This window comes from Lissotriton helveticus, chromosome 12 (assembly GCF_964261635.1).
Source record: "Lissotriton helveticus chromosome 12, aLisHel1.1, whole genome shotgun sequence".
NCBI classification, from domain to species: Eukaryota; Metazoa; Chordata; class Amphibia; order Caudata; family Salamandridae; genus Lissotriton; species Lissotriton helveticus.
The window spans coordinates 73,596,183-73,615,869 of NC_136073.1; the positions used below are offsets into that span (position 1 = coordinate 73,596,183).

Below are 19,687 nucleotides of genomic sequence, written 5' to 3' on the forward strand. Positions count from 1 at the left end.
CACCGCTGCCACCAATGTTAGAATTGGGGGTCTCTGGTTGGCGCAAGTAAGTACTTGTGACAAGCAGGGACCCTCTCCTCTAAGTCAGGGCAAAGGATGACCCTTCAGAATTACCCTTGCTCACCCTCTAGGTGCGTGGCGTGAGCAGCCAAGGCGATTCTCCAGGCGTTAGTCAGTTAAGCATTTGTAGACACACACACAGTAAAATATACCAATCCCCCCACAAATGGACACCAGGCTGTGAGTATATAAAAATACGCTTCTTTATGTAAAATATATATCTCTTAGGTCAGACTTATCACAAGATCAAATAACGGTTCTGTATGCCCACAGGTTGTAAATAGGCAAGCTCTCTTTTAGTTGTAGTTCAAAAATGCACTGTTCTTATCTTAAGTTGTATTCCACAGTGTTCTCTTGATTCCTGGTTCGTTTCTGCCCAGATTGTGCACTTTTCCTCCCCTCTAGGTCTTAGGGGGCTCGGTTATGCACTCTGCCGCGCTTCGCGGCACCTCAGACGGGTGAAATCCCGACGCCCTGCCAAGTCTCACGCTTCCCGCGTGAGGCGCGATCGGCCCGGCCGGGTCTCTGACAGCGAGTGGCCCCCCTGGTCTGCGGGACTCCCCCGGGGGGGAAACACCGACCTCAGAGCTGTCCAGGTGGAGGGGAGGCCCAAGGACCCAGCGCAGCCCCAGTCACTCGGGCAGGGGCTCCGATTGCAGCCTCGTCCTCCCGACAGCTAAAGGATTCCAGCGGGAGGGGCTGGAGCGCTCTTCTCAGCGCGGAGCTGCAGGCAGGCACACAGAGCGGTGCGAGTCAGCGGAACAGGGGCGGCTCGCACCGCGGGGGATATTCACAATTCCTTGGCCCTTGCAGGCAGGCTGGCAACCCCAAAATCAAGGGTAGAAACAAACGTTGCGGGCCCCGAGCCCGTTGACGGTCTCGGTGGCGGCTTTCCTCCGGGGACAAAGGCGAGGTGCCCAGCGGCTCAGGCAGAGCGAGGCTGGCACCCGAGGCGTCCGTCCAGTCGGAGGTCTGTCCCCTGGGTCTGTTTGCGTCCGGTGGGGATTTCTGGCGGGAGGGTGAGGCACCGCAGCGGGCCTTCTTAGGCGGTCGACACAGCGATCCTCTCAGCGGGGGAAGAGCGGCTCAACGGAGCGGAGCTCTTCCTCGGCGGGGACGAGAGGACACAGTCGGTCACGGCCTGAGGAAAGGGCTGGGGGGCACCACAGCAGCGAGCCTTCCAGGCGGTCAACTCAGCGATCTCCTCAGCGGGGGAAGAGCGGCTCAACGGAGCGGAGCTCTTCCTCGGCGGGGACGAGGAGACACAGTCGGTCACGGCCTCAGAGAGGGGCTGGGGGGCACCAAAGTCACAGCTCCGGCAGTAGTAGATATCCCGGTTAATTACCGGCAGACGAGCAGAGGCAGGTTGAGCCAGATGGTCCTGTGGCTCAGGTCAGGGGGCAAGCTCAGTCAAGCCCTTGGAGAATGTTTAAGCACAAAGCAGCAAAGTCTTTTCTTATCAAGTCTTTTCCTCTCCTTTCTCAGCAAGGCAAGCAGCAGGCCAGTTCTCCCAGCGTCTCTTCTCCTTCTAGTCGGGCAGAGGTCCTTCGTGGTGAAACAGGATTCTAATTTACAAGGAGCAGGGCTCCTACTTTTATACACAGTTTCTTTTGTTCTCACTGGCCAGGGGGGCCTCTGCATAACTGCTCTCAGCTCCTGAGCACTTGTGGTGGGTACTTCTGCTTCTGCATTCAGTGTGAGGGCAGGCACATCAGCCGCTCCCCAGGGGGGCGGAGCCGGCATTGTGAAGACAGGGGCAGCCTGAGCACTCTGTTGAAAAGCTTCGGTCTTTCCTGGGCCAGGTGCAGGCTGAGTCATCAGTCGCTCCCCAGGAGGGCGGAGCCAGCATTGTGGTGGCAGAGCACAGCCTGATGCATCATTCAGGGGAAACTCCCACCACCCACTAAGGTGTCATCTGGCTATTCACTACCTGTCAACTCCCAGCCCTGTCACTCACACACACCAGACAGTCAGATCCACATCCAAGCAGAGGCGGGCTGAAATGGTTAGGCAAGCAAATGCTAACTTTCTAAAAGTAGCATTTGCAAACACAGGATATTAAAATAAACTTTACTAAAAGAAGTATTTTATTATTCTGAGTTCAGGCATACTAAACATTAATTTCTACCATGTTCCCTGAGCCTGCTGGGATTATAGAGTGTAATAATTCCAGCAGCCCATCTGGCCTAGAAGGGAACTGGTAGCCTTACAATAGTGAAAAACGAATTTGGCAGTAATTCACTATTAGAACATGCCACACACATCTGGGCATGTTCTACCTTATACTTACAATGCACCCTGCCCTCAGGCCTACCATAGGGGTGACTAATATGAAGTTAAGGGAAGGTTTAGGGGCTGGCAAGTGTGTGCACTTGCCCAGCCAGCATGACAGTACCAGACTGTACGCAGGTTCTGCAATGGCAGACCCTAGACACATTTTAAGGCTGCTTCTGTGGGTGGCGCAACCAGCGCTGCAGGCCCACTAGCAGTATTGGCATTCACAAGCCCTGGCACTCCTGGTGCACTTTACTGGGGACTGACAGTAAATCCAATGAACCAATCAGGTATATCAATCACATGTACACTTTACAGTAGGGAGCACTTGCACTGCGGCACGGGTTGGCCGTGGCGCAGTGCCCTGAGTAGCGGACACCAGCAAAAACATCTGAGGCACAACAGCAAAAAGTGGAAGGGAAACTCACGCCAAGGTGCCAGGTCTAACAACAGAGAACTGTTACAATACCATTAGCTGATGTATGTAACTGAGCAGTTAGGGTTGCTGCAACGATGAAAAGTGAATCACTAGAAGGAACTCTCACTGAGTAGAGTTATACACATCTGACAGCATTTCTAACAACTAGTATGTGTCATGAAGTTATCCTCTATGTGTTGCACTTGCTCCCCGAGAAGGATAGACTTACTTTTAACATATCTGAAGTACATCTTTGCAAAACTTTAAATCTCTATGGAAATAAACTAAAAATCAGAACATACTATATTACCTATTTGTAGAATTCCTTCAGCACTAATTTCTGTAGGTGTTGCAGTAAGAATCCAGTTTATGCAAATCAAACTGAGTACCATTCCACCATGCACACTGTGTGAAGTGAAATGATGAAGATGCATCAGACCTTGCTGGTCACGTCCTTAATAATCTACCATGACATCCTAGCAAGTAGAAAATTCATTCAGTTGTTTCTCTGTCTGATAGCGTATTAAGTTATTTAAAAGGTGCACAAGTCATGCTATTCTTAATTTCACATATAACACTCAGACCAAAAAAGAGCATAACAAAACTATGGAATTAATAGGTAAATGAAGAAAAGTGGCAAACCCGTTGTCAGACTGAACAATGAACAGTAATAAAGGATGAGAAAATAATTTATTGGTGCACAACTACAGAAATATGTGCAAAGTCATAATTTCTTAGACACACACTATAGCACAAGCCCTTATTCCTGAAAAAGGGTGCAAAGTAAAACAGGAATTGATATGGAAGTGATTTTAATAGTATAGGTGAGCCAACCTTTGAATCTTGGGCATTAAAGGCATGCAACAACATCGTTTGTTATTCTGCTTATGATGGCTTGTGAAATGCAAGGTGGCATGCTATGTAAGATCCCAATGAGCACAGCATAGAGGACAGTTAACATTTGTCTGCATTTACCTGGATAATGTGTTGCCCGAAGTGCGTTGTTGTCTGCACTCAGTCGATCCATGATAGTCTTCCAATCAACGTTGATTTCATCAAACTCTGCGGACTCTTGGGGTAATTGCTTCCGGATATCCTCCCCAATGAAGATGTTCTAGAATTAAACAAAATGTAATGATCATATCAATAGTTGGGTGGGAACTGCTAACTTCTACAAGAAGAAATTAACCTCACCAGAAAGACTGTAACAAAGAATCTCTGAAGTCACGAGCACCTGCTTGTTCAATGACACCCTTAATGTAACAACTCAATGACTGAGAAAGCACTTCGCTCAGTGCTGGAATTGTGCGCTTCCTAGCTAATCAACACATGTTCAAGTGCAATGTTTGTTGTTACCACAACTATTTTTTATTTCAGAAGCATGTGATAAGTTATTTAAGAAAAAACCTTATTGCCTTTGAAAATGAGTTGTAGACCTTACCTTGTATTACAGAATTTAGAGGATTTTTTATGCCAGCCATTCTTCAGTATTCACCCATAGCCATCAACTTCTGCTCCACGTTGACCAAGTTATGAAAATAATAGCAGGGCATGACTTTGAACGAATTGTCTTATGGCTGAACGATAAGGACATTTTGCTAATTTCTTCCTGGTTCACCTATGCTTTTGCCTCTTTGTTAAATACTGAGGAAGAAATGCGTTACTTACCTGTAACAGCAGTTATCCAGTATTGGTATCTTTCATAGATTCACATGCCTGAATCATTCCCCGTCGTCGGGGTGGGAGTCCGCGGTAAAATAAATATAGTAATGTCACATGGACATATAGGCCAGAGGCCTCACATTAGTAGCCTATCTAGGTCCTTATGTAAAAAGGACCAAACTTTGGCCAGTAGCCAATCAGCCCTTATCACCCTCCTCACCTTCCTGGAAGGAGCCCTTGTCCCTCAGATTTTCGTAAGCACCGTGCCAAGTAGTACCTACTGAGAAGACTTAGGTGAGCCCTTCAAGGGGAGGCGGGTGGGTTGCATGTGAATCTATGAAAGATACCAATACTGGATAACTGCTGTTACAGGTAAGTAACGCATTTCTTATCCAGTATTATGGGTATCTTTCATAGATTCACATGCCTGAATCAGAATAGCAAGCAATAATGAGCACATTTCGCAAATACATCTTGAAATGCATAATAAACTTATCAAAAGTTGTTACACAGTTTACATAGTACTCACAACCTGATAAGAAATGTGCGAGAAATTACCTGGAAGGTGGGATGATAGGAAGAAGGCTCACCTCTAATGAAATAGATGACGTAGGACCGCCTGTCCTACTGCTGCATCCTTCATAAGTGCAGAATCCAAGCAGTAGTGCTTGGTGAACGTATGTGGCGTCTTCCATGTCGCCGCTCTGCAGATGTCGACAATGGGTACCCCAGCAAAGAGCGCCATGGAGGTGGCTACCGCTCTAGTGGAGTGTGCTCGAACCTTGGAAGGCAGAGGATGGCCCGCCTGTTGGTGACAGAATGCAATGGCCGATGAAATCCATCTGGAAATGCTCTGTTTTGTCAATGCTAGGCCTTTCCTGGGCCTGCTAAATGCAACAAACAATTGGTAAGATTTCCGAAATTGCTCAGTCCTGTGTATGTAGAATTTGAGACATCGCTTGAGGTCCAATGAGTGTAGAGATCCTTCTGCCGCAGATGATGGATTCGGGAAGAAAGATCTCAGGACAATAGGTTCATTGAGATGGAAAGAGGACGGAACCTTTGGTATAAATTTTGGATTAGTCCGTATAATGACCCTGTCATTTTTAAACTGGATAAAGGGGTCTTGCACAGAAAAAGCCTGCAGCTCACTCACTCTCCTTGCTGTCGTGAGCGCCAGCAATAGAGCCGTTTTCCATGACAAATATTTAAGATCTGTTTTGTGAATTGGCTCGAACGGGTGTTTCATAAGGTGAGCTAGTACCACATTTAGTTGCCATGTAGGTGGTGACGCTCGCACTGGAGGGAAAGTTCTGAATAATCCCTTTAGAAACTGCTTGACCAGTCTGTTGGTCCATAGTGAAGCACCACAAGAAGAACGTCGAAACCTGGAAATGGCCGCCAGATGGACTTTTATTGAAGCGTGTGCCAGCCCTGAATTGGCTAAGTGGAGCAAATAGGGCAGAATTTGTGCTGGAGTAGAAGTGAACGGATGCAATTTCTGAGCTCTACACCACAAACAGAACCTTTTCCACTTAAGGGAATATGTCTTAATAGTACTTTCAGCCCGGGCCCGGGCTAGAACGACTCTGCATTCTTGTGGAAGATCTAAATTCTGGAACTCTCTGAACTCAGGAGCCAAGCCGATAATTTGAGAGATGTTGGATCCGGATGTTGGACTTGTCCCTGGTTCATTGTAAGGAGATGTGGGCATGTCCTGAATGGAATTGGAGGTTCCAGCGATAGAAGGTGTAGTTCTGTATACCAGTGCTGGCGCGGCCACGCTGGGGCTATCAGGATCATGGTACAACTCTCTGCTTTCAATTTCCGGAGAACCCTTGGGATCAGGGGAAACGGTGGAAAGGCGTAAGCAAAGACTTTGCACCATGTCATCGAAAAGGCATTCCCTAGGGACCTTTTCTGGGGAAGCCAGCTTGCGTAACGTTGGCATTTCGCATTCGCTTCCGTCGCAAAGAGATCCAGGTGAGGCTTGCCCCAACGGGAGAACACTGAGTCGAGCGTCTTCTGGTCGAGCTCCCACTCGTGGCAAATTGAGCGCTGTCTGCTTAGCGAGTCTGCCAGGGTGTTGTCTACTCCTGGGACATACTCTGCCCGCAGAGAAATGTTGTGCTGGAGCAGCCACCTCCAAATTTGCTGAGATTCGCAAGACAACGTTTTGGATCGAGTACCTCCCTGTTTGTTTAGGTAGTGCATTGTGGTGGTGTTGTCCGTCCTCACAAGCACTGGGAAGCTCCTGATTCGGGGTAGAAATGCCCGAAGAGCTAAGCGTACTGCTCGTAACTCTAGCAAATTGATGTGGAGTCGTTTTTCTGCCACTGACCACTGACCGTGTACTTGCAATTCCTGAAGGAACGCTCCCCATCCTTCCAGTGATGCGTCCGTGGTTATGACATAAGGGGAGACTGGGAGTAGAAAAGGAAGGCCTTTGTTCAAGTTGTCGCCCAGAAGCCACCATCTCAGAGCCTTTTTCATGACCTGAGTGATCTTGATCCAGTCGTCGAAGGATCCTGTACTTTGGATCCACTGATTTGTTAAAGCTTCCTGTAGAGGTCGCATATGGAGGCGACAATGCGGAATGAGAAATATGTTGGAAGACATCATTCCTAGCAATGACTTGAAAAGTCGAACCTTGACTCTCTTTTTGGTCTGAATTTGGACGGCCAGGTTTCGCAGCTTGACCTGACGTTCCCTGGAAGGGAAGGCTTTCTCCTGTTGTGTATCCAATGTCGCTCCTAGGAAATTGAGACGTTGTGATGGACGTAGATTTGACTTTTCCTGGTTGAGCGTTAGGCCTAAGTTCTCGAAGAGACGAAGGCAGGCGGTAGAGGACTTGGCCACGCCTGTCCGAGTAGGAGCCTTGACAAGCCAGTCGTCCAGATAGGGAAAGACTTGATGGTGATGCTGGCGAAGGTATGCTGCTACCGGAGACAGACACTTTGTAAAGATGCGTGGAGCTGACTTTAGGCCAAATGGTAAAACTCTGAACTGGTAGTGCCTGCCTGCCACTGCAAACCTCAGGAATTGTCGATGACTCTTGTGAATGAGGATATGAAAATAGGCATCCTGGAGGTCCAAGGATACCATATAGTCTTTCGAATTGAGTAGGTGTAATACCTCCTGAAGGGTAACCATACGAAAAGACTGCTTCTTGAGGTACTTGTTGAGGTTTCTCAAATCCAGTATCGGTCTCCACTGCTTCTTCTCCTTTTTTCTGATCAGGAAAAATCGGGAGTAGAATCCTCTCCCCTTTTGTTCTCGAGGAACTCTTTCCACTGCTTTTTTCTGAAGCATTAGCGAGAGTTCTTGTTGAAGTATGTTTAGATTTTTGTGTTGCGCCGGACATGGTGGATGTGGAGGAGGATGCTCCACAAACTCCAGAGTGTGTCCGAAGCGGACTAACTGCAACACCCAACGATCTGTAGTAATTTGCTTCCAATTGTGAAGGAAGTTGGTAATTTTTCCTCCAACTACAAACTGTGGAGAAGAGGTGGAGGCCAGCTGGAGAAAGCAGTCATTGACGTCTGTTATTGTCTTTCTTTCCTCCTCTTCCTCGAAAGGACGACTTGTTATATTAGGATTGTCCTTGTTGTTGTTGCCTCTGCTGATATTGAGGTTTGTACTGCTGTGAAGAGTTATAAGAGGACTTGTAACCTTGATAGTTGCCACGAGACTGTTGTCCTCGACCTCTGGAGCCTCGAAAGGAATTCTGCTTGAATTGTAGAGTGCCTAGGGCTTTCGCCGTTTCGGTATCCTTCTTAATGCCCTGCAGCATGTCATCAATATGTTCCCCGACAAAGGCGCTCCCCATCAAAAGGCATGTCGAGGACTTTGGCTTGCACTTCAGGCCGGAATGCTATGGCTTTAAGCCAGCCCTGGCGCCTTAAAACTGCTGCTCCCGCCAATTGACGGAACCCTGTGGAAGCAATATCCAGGGCCACTTCTATCATCTCTGAAGCAGAGCGTTCACCCTCCAGCAAAATCTTTTTAACCTCTTCTTTCTGGTCTTCTGGAATCGCCCCCAGATATGGGGCTATATCCGCCCATATCTGTCGATTATAGCGACCTAGTAATGCCAGAGAATTTGCAGCCCTGATTGATAGGGCGGACATGGAGGAAAATCTCTTGCCAATGGCATCCAGCTTTCTTCCTTCTTTATCAGGAGGCGCTGTCATTGTAGCCGACGGATCGCTGGACTTACGCTGAGCGGCCTGAGATATAACTGAATCAGGTTTAGTTTGACCAGTTAAACATGCGGGTGCAGTGTCTGGGGCTTTGTATTTCTTTTCAAGTCTAGCCGGCACTGGAATGAGAGAGAAAGGAGTTTTCATTATTTTCTGTCCTTGCTCCCATATATAATCGATTACTGGAATGGAGCGAGCTGATCTCTTGAAGGGTTCTTTGAAATCATGAAGAAAACACTCCTTCGTTTCCAATGCTATTTGGATGTTGAACCTTGCAGCCGCTCTTCCTACGATATTATGGAATCCCCCTAAGTCCTCAGGGGTTGAATCGTCCTGTACTTGGTCTGGGGATATTGGATCTGGATTAGCATTCTCATCAGAATCCATATCATCGTCATCATGTATTTCGCCTTCTTCATCCTGGGCCTCATCAAGTCCCACTTCTTCCTCATATTCTTCCTCATCCGTGGAATGTTGAGGAGGAAAAGTCTCTTGTCCCGTGGGGGAGGCCGCTGTCGATGTTTAGGAGTTGGTGTTTTCTGTGGTACCTGTACTCCAGAGGCAGGACCAGATGATGGAAATCTTTGTTTATAGTCTGAAATTAGAAATTGTAGGTCAGAAACAATTGAAGCTGGAAGGCACACCATAGGCTGAACAGTGGTATGCTCTTGAACTGATTCTTGAATTGTAATTTCCTCAAAATCTTCGTAGTCCGAGCTCTCATGAACTTTGATGTTGAGATGAGAGGGACTGGATGCTATGGGAAACATGGACTGATCTTCTGGATCCTCAGTTTCTAAAAAATGCGTTGGCAACAACTGTTGGACCTTGCTGGGTGAGGTCATCTCTGGTGTGACCAAACCTGACGACATTTTAAAATGTGTATATGTATACTTCAATGAGGGAGAACCCTTGGAGTGTAAATCCTTTGACGCGGTGTCAGTTGATGGTGTAGCGTCTACCATTTCTGATGTTTCAGTCGTTTTCATTGTCATTGATGTCTTCGTCGACGACGACGACGACCTCGTCGACGGCGGCGTCGACACTGTAGCAGTCGACGACGACGATGTCACCGGCGACGGTCTCGTCGTCGACGGTCTCGTCGTCGACAGGCCCGTCGACGACCTCGTCGACGACGGTGTCCCCGCCGACGGCTGTATCTTCGTCGACGGTTGTGTCTTCGTCGACGATGGGATCTTCGTCGACGATGGGATTTTCGTCGACGAGGAAGTCCTCGTCGACGGTGGGATTTTCGTCGACGCTGGAAGCTTTGCCTTCTCCGACGATGAAGCAGACGTCGACGGGAGCGCTGTCAAAGGCGACGACGACGATTTTGTGACAGGAATTACAGAAGGTATTGACCTACCCATCGTCGTCGAAGTTGAAGTAGTCGATGCCATGGAGAAAGTAGACGCTGTGGATGTCGAAATGGAGACTGTCGACATAGTCACCGGCAGGCCAGACGACACTGTAGCTGGCTTCTTGAAGTCTGTCACCTGAAGAGAAGGTTTTTGAGGCTTGACCTTAGGGTGACTCTCCATTGTTTTTGGCTTCTTGTGAAGAGGCGCAACAGACTGCTCTGGAGATGTCTGTCTAGGCTTTTTAGGAGAGGAGTGGAAACTCCTGAAGGAACACTCACTCTCACCTGAGGAGACTAGACGCTCTTTGTCCTTCATCCTCTGGAGCCACAGAAGCAGGCGCCCTTCCCTGTCCTTCAAAGTCTTGACCGGGAAAGTGCGACAAATCTTACATTCTTTGGCAGAATGCTGAGGATAGAGACAATACAAGCAATCCTCATGCTTGTCCTCTATATGTAACCTCATTTTACTACAAGAGGCACAGGGTCTAAAAAGCCCTTTCTTAGGAGTAGTAGACATAGTGAGTACCAAACTCCCTTCAGAAACTTGAAGAATAATAGGAAAATCCAAAGATAAATGAAGAAACCTGAGCAGAGCTCAGTGGAGACTCCCTTCAGCCCGACGTGCGGTAGAAAATCTGAGGGACAAGGGCTCCTTCCAGGAAGGTGAGGAGGGTGATAAGGGCTGATTGGCTACTGGCCAAAGTTTGGTCCTTTTTACATAAGGACCTAGATAGGCTACTAATGTGAGGCCTCTGGCCTAGTACTAAGTATATGTCCATGTGACATTACTATATTTATTTTACCGGGGACTCCCACCCCGACGACGGGGAATGATTCAGGCATGTGAATCTATGAAAGATACCCATAATACTGGATAAAACAAAGTTATTGAACCTTTTACCTTGCCTTCAACTGCTTTATCCACAGGAGCTGTGTCAGAAGACTTCCCATCATGACAAAAGACTCATGTTGATGTATAATATTTGGCATCCAAATGTTTGTATACTCCAGGTTCAGAATGTAAGAGTGTCAATGAAAAGGTTGATAGTGTTTTAACAGATTGCTCATAACCTGCACACATTTAAAGAGCTGTTAGCTACCTCGGGGTAGGACAAAACCAATCAGCATTGTTGGCACTGGCAGATCCTAGTCATCATCTATCCCAGAATCAATATCAATATCACTTAAGCCTTTCTAGGTGGAGTCAAGCTGAGTAGCTGCAGGATGAAAGTTACAAGACCGTGGTATATTTAGTCTTGTTTTGTTAAGGTAGGACTTCAGATTAGACTTCTATAAATGAGAGATACTATGGATTTTAAGACTGTCTCTGTCATCTCCTTTGCCATGTTAACTCCAGAATAGACCAAGTCTTGTCAATCTCCTCTTCAAAAAAAGCCTGATTTTGTATGCCCCTTTGGTTACGGATGGCAAGGGAAGTAAAGAAGGCTCAACATTCATAATGTTGTAATAAATGATTTTAAGTTTAAGGATGAAGACGAAGAAGTCTGAATGATAGATAGCATGACTGGTGTGGTGCATAGCCAGTATTCACCACTCAAGAGCCCATACGCCTTTGGTGTTCCTGGTTCAGTGATGTGAGTAGATGGAAGAAACTAATGGCGAATAGGCCTTCTGAGAGGTTTTAGAGGAACACAGCCAGTCCACAGTAGAGTCACTGGGGAGAACAGACATAATATCGAGTTAAAAATATAGAATGGACATAATATCGAGTTAAAAATATAGAATGGACATAATATCGCATGGACAGAATATAGTGGTTAAAAATATCAAATTGAAGGTAAGTAATATCGAATTTTAAAATATAGAAAGTCAAAATATCGAAGTAAGTAATATCGATTTTTAAAATATAGAAAGTCAAAATATCGAAGTAAGTAATATCGATTTGTAAAATATAGTAAGTCAAAATATCGAAGTATATATTATAGGTATTTAAATATATCGAAATTTTAATAATATCTAATTTTTTTAAGTGTTTTTTTATGTTATTTAATTTTTGCGTAATCTAATTCTGTAGCGGGTTGTGGGTTTATAGGGGAATATGGTGGGAAGTAATTTAATTGTAATTAATTACAAATATTAATTTATTTATTGGTATTTATTTTGAATTAATTGTTAAATACTTTTTAATTGGTAACTGATTAATTTTTAATTGGTCATTAATTAATTTTTAATTGGTAATTAATTTTTAATTGGTAATTTATTTTTATTAATTAATTAATTGATAATTATGTTTATTTTATTAATTTATTTTCCTGTAGCGGGTTGTGGGTTTATAGGGGAATAGGGTGGGAAGTAATTTAATTGTAATTAATTAAGTATGTTAATTTTTTTATTGGTATTTATTTTGAATTCATTGTTAATTATTTCTTAATTGGTAATTTATTAGTTTTTAATTGGTAATTAATGTTTATTAATTGATTAATTGATAATTATGTTAATTTAATTAATTTATATTTTGTAGCGGGTTGTGGTTTTATAGGGGAATAGGGTGGGAAGTAATTTAATTGTACTTAAATATGTTAATTTATTTATTGGTATTCAGTTTGATTTGTTAATTAATTATTCATTCATTAATTTTTAATTGGGAATTTATTTTTATTAATTGATTATTTGATAATTAAGTTAATTTTATTAATTTATTTTCTGGAGTGGGTTGTGGGTTTATAGGGGAATAGGGGAGAAGTAATTTAATTGTAATTAAGTAAATAATTTGTATTTATTAATTGGTATTTATTTGTAATGTATTAATGAATTGGTAATTAATTTGTATTAATAGGTAATTAATTGTATTTATTAATATTAAATTGTATTTGTAATTGATTAATTATTATATAATATTAGATTGGTAATTTATTTTAATTAATATTTTCATGGTATTGATATTTAATTAATTTTTACTAATATATTACATCTTTACTTTCCCTACTGTTGCAGTCACTGGAGTGGGAATAGTAACTTTTTACCCCTACGCTATCCAACGCTTTCCCTAATGTTGCACTCTCTGGAGGGGGAATAGTAATTTTTACCCTCCCGCTATCCAATGCTTTCCCTACCGTTGCACTCTCTGGAGTGGGAATAGTAATTTTTACACTCCCCCCCCACCCCGCTATCCAACGCTTTCCCTACTGTTGCATTCACTGGAGTTGGAATAGTAAATTTTAGCCCTACGCTATCTAATACTTTCCCTACTGTTGCACTGTCTGGAGTGGGAATAGTAATTTTTACCCCTACGCTATCCAACGCTTTCACTACTGTTGCACTCTCTGGAGTGGGAATAGTAATTTTTACCCTCCGGCTATCCAACGCTTTCCCTACTGTTGCACTCTCTGGAGTTGGAATAGTAATTTTTACCCCTACGCTATCCAACGCTTTCCTTACTGTTTCACTCTCTGGAGTGGGAATAATAATTTTTACCCCTACGCTATCCAACGCTTTCCCTACTGTTGCACTTTCTGGAGTGGGAATAGTAATTTTTACCTTTCCGCTATCCAACGCTTTCCCTACTGTGTCACTCTCTGGAGTGGGAATAGTAATTTTTACCCCTATGCTGTCCAACGCTTTCTCTACTGTTGCACTCACTGGAGTGGTAATAGTAAATTTTACCCTTTCCGCTACCCTACAGTAAAAATATTGCAAATTTTTTATTATTACATTTATATATATATATATGTATTAACAAATCAATTTGTATGTTTTGTTTTAACTTACATTAATTATTTATTAATTTTAAGGTTATTTAAGTATTTTAAGTATGTTTAAGTTAATTATATTTATTATTTCAATAATTTTTTATTAATTTAAACCATTTAAAAAAATTGGATATTTTGACTAACTATATTTTTTACATCGATATTTTTGATTCAATATTTTTGTACTTACCTGTTTGGAGATAGGAGTTCGATATTTTTGTATGCTATATTTTTACCTCGATATTCTTGCAGTTCTATATTTTTGACATCGATATTGTTTCAGTGATCCAGTCACTGGGACTTCTTTGCCTCAGCCGCATGCTAGGGAAGAAGGCTTCTTTCGCTTCCCAACACAGTCCTTCTTAAATCAATGAGAACTCTACAAGAGGATTTAAATTTGAAAACAGGGAAGATTGAAGTTATACTTAACGCAGTGTAAGAAAAGTAAGAAGATTTATTAGGAAGAGTGGGTGGAGTGAAGCAGTCATTGGGGAAATCAGACAATAGGTTTTGGGAACTCGAATAGTAAGAAGCAGAGTCTGCTTCAGCCCTACAGAGAGGCAATGCATTAAATTAATGGAGGGTGGAAAGTCTAAAGGGGTTGGAATCCATGAACGACACTTAAAACAATTTAGGAAGCGCTTTAACCTCCAAACCCGACCCCCTCTTCCGAGATGGGATAGGAGCCCAAATGTAAAAACACTCCTAAAATTAAAGCATTGTTGGGGGCCCCCTTTAACTTAATAGTCCTATGGTGCAGCATAAAATTGAGAGACAATGGTGCTAAATCCATGAGTATATAGAAGTAAACATGGGCAGAACGAACCACGGACAATTACATGATTAGAATCTGGATCTCTGCCATGCATAACAATAGGCAATCAAAAAAACAATAAGATAAGAAAAATCTTGGTCAGATGTTGTTTTTGTTTACTGTTTAATCCAGGTTGCAATATTGCTAATTGTTGACTACAGACAGAACTTGCTAACTAATAGTGAATATATGTGTAATCCGATAGTTATTTAAACATAAACTAAACCTGTCAAATGCCATTAACACAATAAAAAGCAATTTAAAAAAAGAAGAGCATTCCCATTGCAAGTACTAGAAGTTCCGTCAATCAGTTCACAAACACTTCATTAAGGGATGGAAAATGTGCTGACAGAATTTGATGTGACATTAGGTGCAGAGTACTGCCCACTATTTCAACACACAAAGAGAATCCCTAGAGGAGGCTATACACTGGTGTATAGAAGTGTGATAAAGTAATGTTGGTATTGAGATCAGAGGGGATGGGTCTCACATGTCACACCTTGACAGGAGTTGCAATGCTGAGACCACCTTCCTTGATTTCTGTCCATAAACACTGAATCAGAAGAACGTCCTGTTGTAATGAAGGAGCTAAACAAACTGGGAACCAGAGTTATAATTGGCTTTAAAGTACAAATTAAAAGTGGACCACCAAGGAAGAAAAGAAATTATTACTTACCTGTAACTGTAGCTCTCCAGTATTGGTATCTATCACTGACTCACATGCTTAAATCATTTCCTGTTGTCAAAGTGGGAGTCCCAAGGTACAATAGTAAAGTAGTATAGTATACTACACAGAGTCTAAAAAGGCTATCAAACATTCACTTAACTAACTTATCAACATCATTTAAAAGGAACCAAACTTCAGCCAAACAGGCGTCAGCACCCTCTAAAACACCACCATAGAGGCTTCTTTCCTCCGATTTTCAAGCACTAGTTGGAAAGGTAATACCATAACAATAAGTGGAGCCTCTATAGAGAGGAGAGTGGGTCGCATGTGAATATATGTAAGAAATGAAAACTGGAGAACTACAGTTAAAGGCAAGTCACTTATTTTCTTCTCCTGTATTGGATTTTTCATAGATTCACATGCTTGAATCAAGAGTACCTAGCAGTTAGAGTATTTGTACAATCATTATAATAATGGCACAATAGTGGAAGGTGGGATAATAAGAGTTGAAAAAGGCTTACCTTATTGGAGCAAATGCTTGTCCCACAGCCTTATCACGGTGGTCTGAAAAGTCCAGGCAGTAAGGTAGCATGAACATAGGCCTGTTCCATTATGTGGCTGCTTGACATATGCCTTCCAAAGGCACACCAGCGAAGAGAGCGGCCATAGTGGAAACCACCCTGGTATAATGTGTTTTAACTTTGTCTGTCAGGGGTCAAATAATCCATGAAGCTATGAGTGGATTGGAAACTGGTAAACACTTACGTTGTGTCACATATGCTACTAGTTGTTGGACTGTCTTCCTGAAGAAGTGTTTACTGCGATGCGGATAGAATTTCAAACATCTTTTAAGGTATAATGAATACAATGATCTTTCAGCTGCTGTTTGTGGATTCAGAAAGAATGTCCTCAGGATAAGAGGTTCATTTAGATGAAAATCTGCCAGGACTTTGGGAATGAATCTGGGAATGGTTCTAATGACCACACAAGTGTCCTTCAACTGTAGAAAAGGCTCTTTAATTGTCAAGGCTTGTATTTCGCTAACCCTCCTTGCTGATGTAAGCGTGTACAACAATGCTATTTTCCAAGTTAAAAACTTTATATCTGCTTTGTCGATGGGTTCAAATGGAGCCTTCATCAGCTGTCAAGCACTGTCCTGAGGTGGGAAAATGTAGGAGGTGCCTTAATTAGAGAAAAGACTCAGAAAAGCCTTTTAAGAAACTGTTTAATCATCCTATTAGACCTGAAGATGGTGAACCAGTGGATTGTCTGTCTTGATATTGCTGCTAAATTGACCTTATGGAAGCATGGAGCAAATCTGACTTCGCTATAGGTGAGATATATGGTAAAAATGTGTTCTGGTGGTGCAGAGATAGGGTGAGTATTAGATTTATGGCACTATTAACAGCCTGGCTTTTGCAAGATTGTCTTTATATTCTTGTAGGATGTTCATGCATACAAATTCACTGTGATCAGGAGTCAGACAGATAAGTGGAAGGAGGTCGGGTACGGATGAAGTACCTGGTTGTGGTTCATTGTTAGTAACTTGGGCAAAGGTTTCAGCTGTATGTGAGTCTTTTCCGATAGGAGTAACAGCTCTGTGAGCCAGTGTTGTCTGGGCCAACTTGGAGCCATCAAAATTATTCTGCATGGTTCTCTCTTCATTTTGCTTAGAAGTCTTGGGATCAAGGGGATCGGAGGAAAAGTATAAGCAAAGATCCCCGACCAGCTTATCAAAAACGCATTCCCCCACAACCCGTGTTGTGTGGTGCTAACGTACGTCAAATTGGATTTTTCAATTCTCTTGTGTAGCAAAATGATCCAGTGCTAGTTTTGCCCCATTGATAGAAGATCTTGTCCAGAGTTGTCTGATTGAACTCACATTTGCTGCAGTTGTTTTTGGTTCTACTTAATGTGTCCACCAGGACATTGTTTATTCCTGGAACATCGTCTGCTCTTATTGTTATTTGATTCTTCAGCGCCAATTTCTATATTTCTAGTGCTCCCTGTGATAAGGGCGGAGATCTTGTGCCCCCTTGCTTGTTGATATAGTGCATGCTAGGGGTGTTGAGCATGCGGATGAAAACTGATGAGCTTTATATCCTTGGCAGGAATGCTTGAAGCCTCAATGAAATTGCTTTGAGATCAAACACATTTATATCTATTATCATTTTTGTGGAGACCATTTCCCACTTATTTTTAAATCCTGTAAATGGGTGCCCCATCCCTCAAGGGAAGCATCTGTGGTAATGACAAATTTGGGTATCTGAGGTAGGACTGTTAGGCCCGTTGAGAGATGTATATCTTTTGTCCATCAGGACTGGGCCGCTGCCATATTTTGACTGATCTGGATTAAGTTGTCGAATAATCCCTGTGTTTGAATCAATTTCTTGTCCAACTTGTCCTGTAAAGGCTGCATTATTAGACTGGAAATGGTACTGGTGGAATGGCATGGCAGAGGACATCATCCCTAGAAGTGATTTGAGCAGCCGTACTGAAAAGGACTTTCTTTTCAGGAGCCTCTGCGCTAGTAGTCGGAGTCATTTTGCCTTGCCCGTAATAAGAATATTTGTTTTGGATTGTATCCAGAACCGCCCGAGAAAAGTTATCTGCATTGAAGAATTTATTAACGATTTTTGATGATTGATAATAAGGCCTAAGTCTTTGAAAAATGCCATACAAGCTGCTGTTGCTTTTGACATTTGATGAGCAGGAAGCCCTTCTGTCATAGTTGATCTGCCACTGGGCTAAACATTTGGTAAAAATGAGGGGGTTGATTTGAGCGGAGAAGGGAGTGCTCTGAAATGATAGAGTGCAGGTCACCCTGAATCTCAGGAATTTAGGATGTTTTGGATGAGTAGGGACAAGGCCAGCTCTACCGCTGGTGGCACCTGGTGCAATAATATTTTTGCCACCCCCTCCTCCATGACCTCCTCCTTGGATTCCCTCTCTACCACCTGGCAAAAGTGCCCCTCATCCCTCTGTATCCCCTCTCTGACATACATGTCAATTGTTTTAAAGCGCTATTAAAGCGCTATTAAAGACTGGCTTTACTAATCCACTCAGATATCCCCATAAAATAAAGATCTGTTCTTTGCAGCATGCATTTTAAACCTCTGTGCTACAAAACTCCGATCTCCCTCTCTAGCAGGAACATTAATCACAAGTGTTATCTTGAAATTTTTATTACTGCCTGAAGAACAAGTTACTTATCTTCGGTAAAGCTTTTTCTGGTAGATACAATATCTGCCTGTGGATTCCTCACCTTGTGAATATCCCCCTGCATCAGCAACATTCGGAAATTCTTTTTGTAGCTTCGCGCCGACATGGACCCGGACGTCATAGAGGCACGGCATCGCTCGCGACTTCGCTGACGTCACCGACGCCTATATTAGGCCCACGCCTGCGTGATGACATCAGTTCCGCCCTTTTTTCCGTGCCTTCGAGGCACACGGACGGACCAATGACAGTAGACATATACATAGTATACGCAATAAAAATATCAAGGTAACACACACAGTGTGAAGCAAATGCAATAAAACATTTGACAATAAAATAAATACATAATAGAAACACTGGCATAGAAGAGTGGACAACGGGGAGGCGGGTGGGTCAGTGAGGAATCCACAGGCAGATATTGTATCTACCAGAAAAAGCGTTACCGAAGGTAAGTAACTTGTTCTTCTGATAGATACATCTGCCGTGTGGATTCCTCACCTTGTGAATAGAGTCCCACAGCAGTCCCCACTCCCGGAGGAGGGTGTCCACTGTTCTAGACCAGGAAATCATGGAAGACAGAGCGCGCATAGTGGCCGTCCCTCCTCACCTCGGAATCCAAGCAGTAATGCTTCGCGAAAGTGTGGAGGGAAGACCAAGTTGCCGCCATACAAATATCCTCTACAGGAACACCTCTAGCCAATGCAGAGGTTGACGACTTAGCTCTTGTAGAATGAGCCCTTATACCCTCTGGAGGTTCCTTACCGGCCATAGAGTAGAAGATCTTTATACAGAGGACGATCCATCTTGATAAAGTTCTTTTATGGACTGCTCTTCCTTTCTTGCAGCCAGCAAAGCCAATGAAGAGCTGGTCATCCAACCGACAGTCTTTAGTTCTGTCCAAGTAAAAAGACACCGCCCTCTTGGGGTCCAGACGGTGTAACCTCTCCACCTCCTTGGAAGGGTGTGGGGGAGGATAAAAGGTAGGGAGGGTAACAGATTGACCAAGGTGGAAAGGAGTCACCACCTTAGGCAGAAAAGCAGCCCTGGTCCTAAGAACCATTCCATCAGCATGAATGGACAAGAAAGGGGGCTTGGAACTAAGAGCTTGAAGCTCACTTACCCTCCTTGCCGAGGTTATTGCAACGAGGAAAACTGTCTTAAGAGTCAAAAGCCTCATAGGACATTTGTGAAGAGGCTCAAAGGGAGCGCCCATCAGAAAGGTCAAAACAAGATTTAAGTCCCACTGAGGCACAATAAAAGGAGTAGGAGGGAACTTATTCATGAGGCCCTTCAAAAACCTT

General features: G+C 43.5%; 1 protein-coding gene across 2 annotated transcripts in view; it reads right to left on the minus strand.

Annotated features, from left to right (window-relative positions):
* DNAH2 (dynein axonemal heavy chain 2) overlaps positions 1–19,687 on the minus strand; it is a 3,497,426-nt gene that overhangs the window by 2,489,392 nt on the left and 988,347 nt on the right. For both annotated transcript variants that reach the window (XM_078670326.1, XM_078670327.1), the window contains one exon: positions 3,728–3,866. In XM_078670326.1, the coding sequence (XP_078526452.1) occupies positions 3,728–3,866 (139 nt within the window). The remainder of the gene's footprint in view (positions 1–3,727; positions 3,867–19,687) is intronic.